The sequence below is a fragment of the Oncorhynchus keta genome, chromosome 35 (genome assembly GCF_023373465.1).
Source record: "Oncorhynchus keta strain PuntledgeMale-10-30-2019 chromosome 35, Oket_V2, whole genome shotgun sequence".
Classification (NCBI taxonomy): Eukaryota; Metazoa; Chordata; class Actinopteri; order Salmoniformes; family Salmonidae; genus Oncorhynchus; species Oncorhynchus keta.
Genome location: NC_068455.1, coordinates 55,531,181 through 55,543,608, shown reverse-complemented (window position 1 = coordinate 55,543,608; position 12,428 = coordinate 55,531,181). Strand labels below are relative to the sequence as shown.

General features: G+C 43.7%; 1 protein-coding gene across 1 annotated transcript; it reads left to right on the top strand.

Moving 5' to 3' along the window:
• The first annotated feature begins 474 nt into the window (after positions 1 to 474).
• Positions 475 to 11,698, top strand: LOC118368647 (ras-related protein Rab-1B). Its single transcript, XM_035752915.2, has 6 exons — positions 475 to 799; positions 2,148 to 2,220; positions 2,355 to 2,450; positions 3,012 to 3,107; positions 3,955 to 4,086; positions 7,163 to 11,698. The coding sequence occupies exons 1-6, from the start codon at positions 786 to 788 to the stop codon at positions 7,355 to 7,357; spliced, it is 606 nt and encodes a 201-aa protein (XP_035608808.1). The 5' UTR covers positions 475 to 785; the 3' UTR covers positions 7,358 to 11,698.
• The last annotated feature ends 730 nt before the right edge of the window (positions 11,699 to 12,428 follow it).

The following is a 12,428-nucleotide window of genomic DNA, read 5'->3' as shown; positions in this document are numbered from 1 at the left end:
TGTTGCTCTTGAATTATTTTACGTTTTTGTTTTTTCTTCTTCTTTTCTTTTTTTCCTTATTGTTTACGTCAGTTTATTCAGTAAATAGTTTCTTAACACTGATTACATGTTGTTTTCGGCGCATGTGACAATATTTTTACTTAATTTATTTTACATTTTTAATCCCAGCCCCCCAGCCTTTTGGTAGGCAGTCATTGTAAATAATAATTTGTTCTTAAGTAAATAGTTTCTTAACACTGATTACATGTTGTTTTCGGCGCATGTGACAATATTTTTACTTAATTTATTTTACATTTTTAATCCCAGCCCCCCAGCCTTTTGGTAGGCAGTCATTGTAAATAATAATTTGTTCTTAACTGACTTGCCTTGTTAAATAAAGGTTAAATAAATACAAAGTCCCCCATGTCTAGGCAGACTTTGAACTACAACTTCCAGCATTCAGACACATTCTAGATTTGTCCGTAGTGCCACGTCATTTGATGTCACTGCCGCACCTGCGCAGCCAGCTTGTACTTTGAGCGAAGAGCGGACACAGAAAGAAAGAAAAAGAAGAAAATAACCTGTCAAATCAGACGAAAATAGGAATGTCTGTAAACGTTATATAGCCTCGTAACGATTAGACAGCCAAGAAGGACAAGGGGAGTTAGAAAATACGGTGAAAGACATCCAAGTGCCTTGGATATTGAGACCGACAATCCATATTTGCCTGTGAAAGCGGAGCGAGAGAGAGGAGGAAGGAACAGTGAAATCGCCGAGAGAAACATATCCCGAACGTCAGTCAAATCATGAATCCAGAATAGTGAGTAGACTCTACCGCCAACACAACCACTCATATATTTTACACTCTCTTTCCTTTTGTAATCTTATATGCATAGATCGAACACGTTATTGTAGTTTTATTGTATTAGGGCAATTCCAAAAATGTGAGTCGAGCGTTATTTAACTAATATTCAGCCAACGTCAGCTGATCGCTTGTTCGTGCCACATTGTCGGCTAACGATAGATGGCTAGCTAGCATACGTTTTACATACAAATAGCTAGCTAGAATGTAATTGTTGTCAATGGGCATAGCTAGTTAGTCCCTCAAACATCTGTCACTAATGTGTGTGTGTGTGTGTGTGTGTGGCCCTGAAATGAGAGAACGCGCGCACAGATCCCCTGCTCTGTGCGGTAGCGACCGGAGGAATAGGACGTGGTGCTGAAACGTCATACTGGCCCACTAACCTACAGTAGCAAAGCTGTCTTGCTGCCTTTGGAGATCGAGCTAACAAACACCAATGCTTGCTTTGAGATCGCTTTGTCATTAACACAAACACACCCTCCGTTCTCTGATGGCGCTCTCTCCTTTGTCTCTAACGTTGGTGTGTAACGTTAGCTAGCTAACTAACGTTATGTTAGGGCCAAAACAGGTTTCTACTTGCTAACTTCACGAATAGATTGGCTATGTGCCGGGTGATAGCAATTTAGCCAGCATATGCCGTCTCGGTACATAGAAAGCTTATGGACGCCGACTCAGAAATCATAGGTGATTTGTTGTACAAGCCTCTGTGAATAACGTTAACGTTACTTATCTTCGTGAATGTGGGAGACATCGCCACATCACATCAAAGGCTGCGTTTGGGGAAGAGATTGCCACATACATGCAGCCTGTGTTAGTTTCCATAGCATTGGACGTTCTTTGGCAGAAAAACATGCCACATCTCAATTTCAGTAGACACAAGAATAGCTCTGTCATTGCGCCACTTCTGTGCAGTGGAAGTGTGTCAAATGCATGTGACCTTGTTTTGCTGAGAGAGTTGATGTGAAAGTACTACAGCATAATATTTACTTGCTCACAAACATTTCTGAGAGTTCCGTATTGGTGAATGAGTTCACCGTGTACTGGCTGTGGCCCTGCTTAAATGTCCTATTTAGAAGTAGTTGCTTGAACACAACTTGATATTGGTCAATCGGTTGGTTGCCTCGGGAGTGTTTCTCCGGAGTGTATTTCCCCACACTTCCTCTCTATTGGGCCTTAGCCTAGAATTCTGTCCGAAGTGGAAGAAACTGACACAACATAACATCAGTAGGGCTTATGACTGGAGTTAAGTAGCAACACTGTTTAGTATGTCTAGTCTTTGGTCTAATGCTGGATGCTTTAATTTCAGTGACTACCTGTTCAAGCTCCTCCTTATTGGTGACTCCGGTGTGGGAAAGTCCTGTCTTCTGCTCCGGTTTGCTGTAAGTATCGTCACCGTATGAATAACTGTACACGGTTATTTAGTAAGTGTCGTGTCGGTGCCTTTTGTCAAAATGCAGCTTCCAGAATCTCTCTCTGTCTCTCCTGCCGTCTGTAACTCCTTCCTCTTCTTCAGGATGACACCTACACGGAGAGCTACATCAGCACCATCGGCGTAGACTTCAAGATCCGCACCATCGAGCTGGACGGCAAGACCATCAAACTGCAGATTGTGAGTCTGACACGATCAACACTGCAACGTGCCGCTACCCACACCCACATATGATGAACATTTGAGGCTTTTGCACCGCTCACAGCCGTGTGATCTATTTTGCACCGCTCGCGTGATTCTGTGAACTGTTATAGTCTAATAGGATGTAATCGGATACTGTTTTGGTAGGAGAAAAGGCTGTACCATTCCAAACGAATACATCTGGTAAAACAGGAGGAGCCCCCCCCCCCGCTGCCGCCAACTCCTGATGTTATAAAGGCTTGATTAGATTTGAGAAACGGTTCAGTAACCTAGTTATGTTGCTTAGTTTTACGCCCTGTGTTTGGTGTGTAGTTTAACACCTCGCCCTAAGGCTAAACAGGCCTGGGATCAGGTTCTAGTGCTATTCCAAGTGTTTTCAAGACAGGAATGAATGGAACTTGGGTGATGACAGGTGTGTGTGTGTGTGTGTGTGTGTGTGTGTGTTTAGTTATTTCAATGAGCCTGTTTTGTTGGTTTGCATTAAACGACTATCTCACCCCTCCCGCTCTCTTTTGTAATTCTCCACTCCCTCTCTTCCAGTGGGACACTGCTGGTCAGGAGAGGTTCCGCACCATCACCTCCAGCTACTACAGGGGTGCCCACGGCATCATCGTGGTCTATGATGTCACAGATCAGGTGGGTTATTAGTTCAAGGGGGATCAATGTTTAGAACTAAGCTTAATACTCTGTGTGTTTTTGTAGTCAAATATTGTACTTCCCAAGTTCTTTTGACTTTCTAAAAGGTCTAATTGGCCTAATAAAATAAGAAATCCCTGTTAAAAAATCTTTCAGTTTAAGCTAGCATTGGATGCCTCTCAATCCACCGCATCCGCCAATGTCGCACTTCCGCATCTGCGGTGAAAGGTGATACAGAGCTGGAGCGGTGTTTGTCAGACCACGAGAGGCCCCCGAAAATCAGTCATTCTTACAAAGTCAACTGTATCGTCCGAACGGTTTCGCCCACAGTCTTTTACAAGACTCTTTTGAATGTCTCCCTGTACCAGTTGAAAAATGAATGGAAGTATATATGGAAACTGTTTAGTGCCAAAAACAAGGGGTTAAATAAATTAACAAAAAAAAGTATATAAAATGTTCTTTTTTTTTAATGTCTCTCAGATATAAAACAGACACTTCAGAACTAAGTTCCTTTTTTTTGGGAGACTGTCTGTTGTTCCATGTAGTGAATATGTTATTCAATGCATTTGTATGGGCTAATAGCAGTAAGGACAAATACAATTTATGAATTTTTTTTTACACTTCAAGAGGTCTTACATTTCAAAGTAAAATATCAAAATGATCATTGGTATGACCTTCTTAAAACAATTCCATATAGCTTAGTAGAACCCCTCCCTCCCCCGGCCTAGACAGGGCTTAGACTCTTATGGGTAAAAATCACAAAAAAAATTCCACTGTTTCTCACCTGCCTGTAGGATAGGCAGCCATACACTGTGTGACTAATCTCATTCTGTCCTGTGTGCTGTAGGAGTCCTACAACAACGTGAAGCAGTGGCTGCAGGAGATCGACCGCTACGCGAGCGAGAACGTCAACAAGCTGTTGGTGGGGAACAAGTGTGACCTCACCACCAAGAAAGTGGTGGACTACACAACAGCCAAGGTATGGCTACAGGGGCATTTCTATGATTTGAGGACATTGGGGGCTTACCCCAAAGCCAGAGCGGGAACCCTAATAGAGGGTTCTGGAGGCATCCCCCAGAAGAAAAATGTAATTTCAACTGCTGCATGAATGCATCCATCAGGTGCACTTTGGGATGAACATTAAGAGATTCGATCTACTCAGAATTGTGTGGGGGGAAAAAAAGACACACATTTTAAAATAATAATGTGGGTGAACAATCCCTTTAAAAATAGGGCTTGAAGAAAGTCCTGTAGGGAGGTGTGTTTCCCAAGTGGAAGGGATTTTAAAATATTCACTCAAGATATTTTACTTTTACGAACTTTTGAGAGTCCCCTTACCATATCTGCATAGCAGCTTGTGCACACGACTAAAAGGACAGAATAATTGAGGCAAGGGACATTTCAGTATAGCCTATTCTCCTTTTTATGACATACAATCAACATGTCCATTACGTGCACGAATGGCTAAAAAAATGCATAGCTTCTTGTCATATTTATTTTCGAAGGCGCAAGTACGCATAATAGATTTCAAAGAAGTAGCTACATCAGTGAAGAAGTGACATACTAAAAAGTGAGGAATAACAGTACCGTTCTTGCTGATAAGCACACTAATTATCCTGTAATAGGATATCCCATCGTAAGTCAATGGAACATCTATTCCTTATATCAGCGAATGTGAAGGAAATCCATTCAACAGAAAATCTCCTGAAGACAACATGGCATAGCCTAAGTCTTTCCAGGGCTACACCCTACCCAAATCATGTTTATTTATTTTATTAGAATAAAAAAGGGATACTTTTGGGTTCACAATCTCTTTGCGCCATCTTAAAACAAACGTGTGCCTGTCCAGTTACCAGATTGTTAGCTAATATGGTAACATGACTGAACAAGCTTGTTTGTTATACTACCTGGATACAAAAGTATGTGGACACCCGTTTGTCGAACATTTCATTCCAAAATCAGGGGCATTAATGTGGATTTGCCCCCCCTTTGCTGCCATAAAAGCCTCCACTCTTCTGGGAAGGTTTTTCACTAGATGTTGGAACATTGCTGTGGGGACTTGTGCGATTAGGCCTGGCTCGTAGTAGGCTTTCCAATTCATCCCAAAGGTGTTCGATGGTGTTAAGGCCAGGGCTCTGTGCAGGCCAATAAAGTTATTCCACGCTGATCTCGACACTGATCTCATTTCAGTATGGACCTCGCTTTCTGCATGATGGCGTTGTCCTGCTGAAACAGGAAAGGGCCTTCTCCAAATTGTTGCCACTAAGTTGGTAGCACAGAATCGTCTAGAATGCAATTGAATGCTGTAGTGTTAAGATTTCCCTTCAGTGGAACTAAGGGGTCTAGCCCGAACCATGAAACACAGCTGCAGACCATTATTCTTCCTCCACCAAACTTGACATTTGGCGCTATGCATGTGGGCAGGTAGCGTTGGCCTGGCATCCACCAAACCCAGACTTGCCCGTCGGACTGCCAGATGGTGAAGCGTGATTTGTCACTCCAAAGAATGTTTCCACTGCTCCAGGGTCCAATGGCGACGACCTTTACACTACTCCAGCCGACGCTTGGCACTGCGCATGGTGATCTTAGGCTTGTGTGGGGCTTTTCGGCCATGGAGACCCATTTCATGAAGCTCCCGACGACCGGTTCTTGTGTTAACGTTGCTTCCAGAGGCAGTTTGGAACTCGGTAGTGAGTGTTGCAACCGAGGACAGACGATTTTTACATACTACGTTCTTCAGCACTCAGCGTTCCCGTTCTGTGAGCTTGTGTGGCTTACCACTTCGCGGCTGAGCCGTTGTTGCTCTTCGGCATTTCCACTTCACAATAACAGCACTTACAGTTGACTGGGGCAGCTCTAGCAGGGCAGAAATTTGACAAACTGACTTGTTGGAAAGGTGGCATCCTATGACGGTGCCACGTGACCGTCACTGAGCTCTTCAGTAAGGCCATTCTACTGTCAATGTTTGTCTATGGAGATTGCATGACTGTGTACTTAATTTTGAACATGTGGCTGAAATAGCCTAATTCACTAATTTGAAGGTGTCCACATACTTTTGTGTATATATGGTGTATCAAACAAATAGGCTTCTCGCAGTCCGCTATTTTATGATATAATATTTTTCTCCCCAATATCGTGATATCCAATTATGATCTTGTCTCATCGCTGCAACTCACCAACGGGCTCGGTCGTGTCATGCGTCCTCCGAAACATGACCCGCCAAACCGCGCTTAACACCGTTCAACTGATGACCGAAGCACCTGCAGGCTGACATGGACCGCCTCAAGGAGTCGCTAGAGCGCGATGAGCCAAGTAAAGCCCCGCCAAACGCTCCCCTAACCCGAATGATGCTGAGCCAATTGTGTGCAGCCCTCTGGGACTCTCAGTCAAGGCCGGTTGTGACACCGCCAGGGATCGATCCCGGGTCTGTGGTGATGCCTCAAGCAAAGAAGATATTATCTCCGGTCAAATGTATCATATCTTTTGAATGGTTTGGGCGCACACAGTTTTCAGGAAAGTAATAGCGAAACCATATCCCGAAGGCATACTACCTAGCTTGTAAGTTATGGAAACTCATATCAGACATAAAGCTTGTAATTTTGAAATGATTCAACCATCAAAAGGTTCTGGGCACTTCACAAAACATACTACATTTCAGGCACTACACAAAACAGTTCATTTCTTTGTTTTGAGCAGTCGATTTCTCTAGAAAGCTATTTCCTCATCAATGTGGGAATACAAAATCGAGTTGGCTCCTGAGGTGATCAATAGCGTAATATTGGATCATTAACTTTATTTACAATTTTCATTAATGCAAAATTACAGAACGTGCTGTTCACATAGAGACACTTCACACAATACCTACATTTAAAATCCTTTTTGTCCCTCCCTGAAGTATCATATTGCTTTATATTTAATGAACATAATACGTTTTACATTTTTTTATTATTATTATTTTCCACGTGGTCATTGCTACAACAGCTGGGCATTACCTTTGTATGTTTTTATATTTATGTTTAAACCCTATCTATTCTCTTCCTGTCTGCCGCCTGCAGGAGTTTGCCGACTCCCTGGCCATCCCATTCCTGGAGACCAGTGCCAAGAACGCCACCAACGTGGAGCAGGCCTTCATGACCATGGCTACTGAGATTAAGAAGAGGATGGGACCCGGGGCCACGGCCGGCGGGGACAAGCCCAACCTGAAGATAGACAGCACCCCGGTTAGGCAGTCTGGCGGGGGATGCTGTTAAACCAGACCCGGTTCTGGATGCTCACCACCTCCTCCCGTCCCTCTCTGCCCGGGGCTTCACCTCCTCTCCCTCCACTCTTCACCCCTCAGCCTCCCTTCCATCTCCCTTTGTCTTACCCTACAGAGAACCAATGGGAACAGGGTTAAGTGAGGGATGGGTGGTCAGGGAGAGGTTGAGATGGAGGGGAGGAGTTGAAGGGCTAGAACTGCAGACTGACTTAAACTCTCTCCCCTAAAAAAGCGATTGGGGAAAAATAGTTAGGTAGGTAGGGGTGAGGGGGGGGGGGTTGAAGATTATTATTTTTTTTTTCATTTTTGTTGAGTGATGAGGCAGGAAGGTAAACAGATCTGAGAAAAGATTGGTATTGATTTAGAGGGGAACTGGGTGATGGAAGATTAGGTTTTAGATTCTGGCGAGCTCTTATCGCTCACACACACACACATTGAAAGTGGGTCGGAGTGATTCTCCCATTCGAGATAGTCACAGGTATGGGTCTCTTTCCTTCAGGCTATGTCTTTCATTGCAACCCAGTGGAAGTCATATAGCAAAATTAAGTTTAGTGTGCTACAGTAGTCATCTGTCTATTGGGCCTATTTTATATGTTGGGGGACCTTGTAGTCATCTTAAGTCTGTCTACAGCATAGATTGAGTCACGTGCACCGTCTGGTCCACGTTTTATGGCTCAAATGCAATAGTAACACTCATGTATTTATGACTATCTATCCGTTATACAAACTGAATTGGCATTGGAAAAGAAAGCAGACAGTTGTGTGCCACTACCAGCGTACTAATATTCTAGTGAGGCGGTGGTGAGTCATTACATGTTATTACATGATGGGGATGCCCATTTGTTGTGCTTTCCCCCAAGCACCTCTAATCGTTCTCTTTTTCTGCCTCTGAATGAAGGCATCACCGCCACATGCAGAATGGAGGATGTAGTGAGAGAAAGGGAGAGCGCAAGACATTTCTTTTCGGTTCTGTAGTATATGGTGTTAGTTAGCCCACATCACTCCTGTTAGGATTTCACATATTTAAGGATAAAAAAATAACACGTGAGATATGCTTAGGTCATGTTTGTATGTCTTTAAGTCGTCATGACACTATATTTTACATTATAAATCAGCCCTGAATGCTGATTTGCTGACAGCTGTGGAGAATCAGACCGTCTGCCACGGGTGTGACAAAACATTTCTTTTTACTGCTCTAATTACGTTGGTATCCAGTTTTATAATAGCAATGAGGCACCTCTGGGGTTTGTGACATGGCCAATATACCACGGCTAAGGGCTGTGTCCAGGGACTCTGCGTTGCGTCTTGCCTAAAAAAAAAGCCCTCGCCGTGGTATATTGGCCATATACCACAACCCCTCGGGCCTTATTGCTTAAATATACCCAAGTGGTTCTTCAACATACACAGACATTACATACACACACACAGATAACGGGGCATGACATACTGTAGTACTAGGTTAGGGGCGGGCGGGCGTAGATAAGGGCTTGGGCAATGCAACTGATATTCAACAACGGTTTAGTAGGACATTACTCTGACACCACAAATTGGCAATATCCTACATTCTGTGTTCATCTTAATAGATTATTATTCATATTGTTTCATAGGTATTATTACAATGATTTTATTTGATATTTCTTTTTGCTTGAAATGCTGTCAAACTTACGTTATTGGGTGGGTGGGTCGGTTGGGATGTTTTTTGGTTGTTGCTAGGTTTGACCGGGTCGGGGGAGTTTGTCTATGAAAGCTACTGTTCCCTCCTGTGCCTTACTGGTCTCCTTAAAGATACTGACCGCATGCTTAACTTGTGTAGCATGTCACAGTCGCACCACAGGTTCTCGTTGCCTTGGCCATGACCGACTTCTCAGACCGTGTTTCCACCCCCCTCTCTGTCGTCACGTGTCCCACAGTGCATTTCCTTTATGGTTGTCACGGTTTCATGTCAGTTCGTGTGGTTGTTAAGAAGCGTAGCCAGTGCGTGACGGTTTAAATGGCCCAAGGTGTCCTGACCTAGCTAATTATGTTCAAGTGGAGTCCCTACTCAGACCGACGTGTCAATACTGCACTATGACCACATGTCAACTCATTACCTCAGATGCGCTCTCTTTAGATCATTGCGCGAATAGTGTTCTTCATTGTCAACTGCTGGTTCCTGTAGCCTCTATATAGCCTAAGACATTAAGTGTTCGGCGAGTCAGAATGTGTGTTCATGGTTCCGGCTGTCCTGATCTCCCCCTCCTACAGTATCCTGCCCTGCGCCGTTCCCTTCCCAGTCTGTCCGCATGGTTCTCATGGCAGTGTGTTATTTTTCAGCGACATTCCTATGGAACTATGGGTCCTTGCAGGGATGTGGAGAAAACCCTTCAACCCCTGACCTTAACCAACACTGGTGGTTTTTAATTTAATGCGCTGCAGTAGAGTGAACAAGGCCTCTAAGCGTTTGTGTTCTAGACAACAAAGGCAATTGGCATTCGTTGATTATTACAACCTCAGTTTTCAACCCTTTTCTTTTTCAAGACCGTTTACGACTGTAGAAGTAGGCACGGTTACAATCGGACTTCGGGAAGATCTATTCTCTGCCTTTGGTGGGAATTAGGGTGACATGCTGAGAACCTGGACTAGACCTGGAAAGTGATATTCCTTTTGTCTTTATGGTTTTCCCTTGTCTTGGTCTTGACGGTCTGAAATCATCCAGTAGTGTGTGTGTGTGTGTGTAACAGTTCTAATCTTGTACCTGTATAGCTTTATAGCTATGTAAAGTGCAGACAGAGGTTCTTACTTTTACGACAACTATATAAGCATGTTATGGTCATGCTATTTGGTCATTGGGTTTGATCGTGTTACGTCATCATGGTTACGTTCCTAGAGCACGGTCGCGGTCCTAGGTTCTGGTTCATTGGGTTGAAGTGTTCGACTGTGTGCTTGAGCGTTCGGGGTTAAGAGGGACTGACTGGTCTTGCCATGCAGACCGGATATGAACTCCCATCAACCTCTTAAAGCCAATCCATTTATTCAAACTCAACGAATCCAACAATGTTCTTTGTGACCCGGTTCCAACTACTCATCATTGATAACGGAATCTCGCTTGGACTTTGGTAGCATTCCTGGTGTTCCCGGGTTGGTCTTCAAGAGAGACTTGAAATTCCTCAGCACTTAAGGTGGCACGGCCTTGTCCTCCGGGCTCAGAGCTCCAGGTAGTGAGGTATGCTATGCATTCCCCATGCAATTGCAAAGTGCAGTTTCAGCCTCTACAAACTGCGATGTCCAATTAATACCGATGAGTTGGTGAGCTCTTGCTGTCCGCAGCATATGGCTACCAAACCAGTCTATGGCATTCATGTCTAGAAGAGTGATGTTAGGGCAGAATCTGATTAAGTGTGAACAGCAGGTTTAGAGAAGTTGTGACTCTTTTTTTTTTTATATGTAGGGTAGTAGATACAGTAGCCTTAGCCCTTGTATTTTTAGAAGAGCCCTTACAGATAGGGTGGGAACTAGGCTAAACCCTGTGACTCAATGCAAGACTCAACCGGACTGGATTGTGCTGGCTCATTTTATGCTTAGGCAGTTTGGTGTGATGAATTTGAGAATCTGGTAGTAATCAGCTGACTGTCACTGGTAGGAAGGGAGGGAGGGATCAGTAGTAAGTAGGTGAGGGGGGGGGGGGTTGTGTGTGTGTAACATTCCTGCTCTCTGAACACAGGCTTGCTTTCTGGCTTTTCCCTCAAATCTTACATGAGCCCTTCTGTGAATGAAACGATTGTTTGAAACTCCACAAACAAGACGCACGCACACTTGGTCACACGGACATGCTAAAATGGACATAAAATGGACTTTTGATTTGTTCTGAATGTGCTTTTTCCTTCCACGACGTCTTCATATTCTACTGATTTTAATATATGAATTGAAAATATACTGTGGTAATATTGTGTCGTCTGGTCTGTCGAAGGATAAGAGGGTTTAGGAAATGTGGGTGGGACAACACGTGGGGTGTGGAGTTAGGGGCGGGCTCTGGTTTGGAGCTTGCTCGTGAATGTGATTATGCCGGAACTAGAATCTTGCTAGAATTCCTAGAATGTTTTTTCCATGTCATTGTCACACTACTTTGTTGCTCTTCCGTGGCTTAATAAAGGAACACGCGCTGTTCTTTTTAATACCGAGCATCGTGCAGGTCCTCTCCTGGTCGTCTGCACTTTTTTTTGTTTTTTTTTGTTCCTTTTCTGTTTTTCGCTTGTCCACTTTGGTGCTCTGTCTCACCGCTGATTTTCATTGCGTTTTTTTTCTTCTGTACATATTATAAATATATATATAATAATTAAAAAAAGATCAATGTCAACATGGGTAAACTGTCCCTTTTTTTCATTTCCCACATGTACTCTGTGTTATCAGCGCACCGGTGTTGTTAGGTGTGTGTGTGTGTGAATGTGTACGTGTTAATACATACAAGTCCATGTCTGCTAGTGTGTGTGTGTGTGTGTGTGTGTGTGTGTGTGTGTGTGTCTCCTCTGCATGTGGTCGCTCAGTACCCTGAACACATCCAGTATCTGCCTCGCAGCCTGCCTGTCATCTCTACTTTGTCCTTGACTTGTAACACACACACACACACACACACAAAAATAAACAGACACACACACAAAAATAAACAGACTGAAGAAGACCCAGGCAGCTTCTCATCTAAAGGTGTACTCTACTTTAACACTGCATGAGTATGAAGGAATGTGTTCAATATGGAGATGCTTCAAATGGAATAATTCACATATTGCTGGGGAGGAGTGTGGGCAGGGAAATGCTGGCTCTTTTTTAGTCGGTCTAATATAAAGTACTGCAGACATCCCTCTTAGGACTACTGCTGCAGTCGGCACAGTGTCTGCAGTGAAGAAGACCCTCTCAGCAAAAACATACCAGCTAATCCCTTTCCAGCGCTATTTGCATCACATAATGATAAAGCTAGAAGTCATTCCAGTGGAGAATTGCAGGAATGTGTGTACAAAACTTCATATTGTATGTTGAATTCAATGACGCTACTGTATGGTTGTGTGATATGGCAAATGCATCATTTTCACCCA

Excerpts from the sequence above, each read along its gene's own strand:
- LOC118368647 (XM_035752915.2), top strand. Across the intron at positions 2,451-3,011 it reads AGACCATCAAACTGCAGATT|TGGGACACTGCTGGTCAGGA; the intron begins GTGAGTCTGACA and ends CCTCTCTTCCAG. Across the intron at positions 4,087-7,162 it reads TGGACTACACAACAGCCAAG|GAGTTTGCCGACTCCCTGGC; the intron begins GTATGGCTACAG and ends TGCCGCCTGCAG.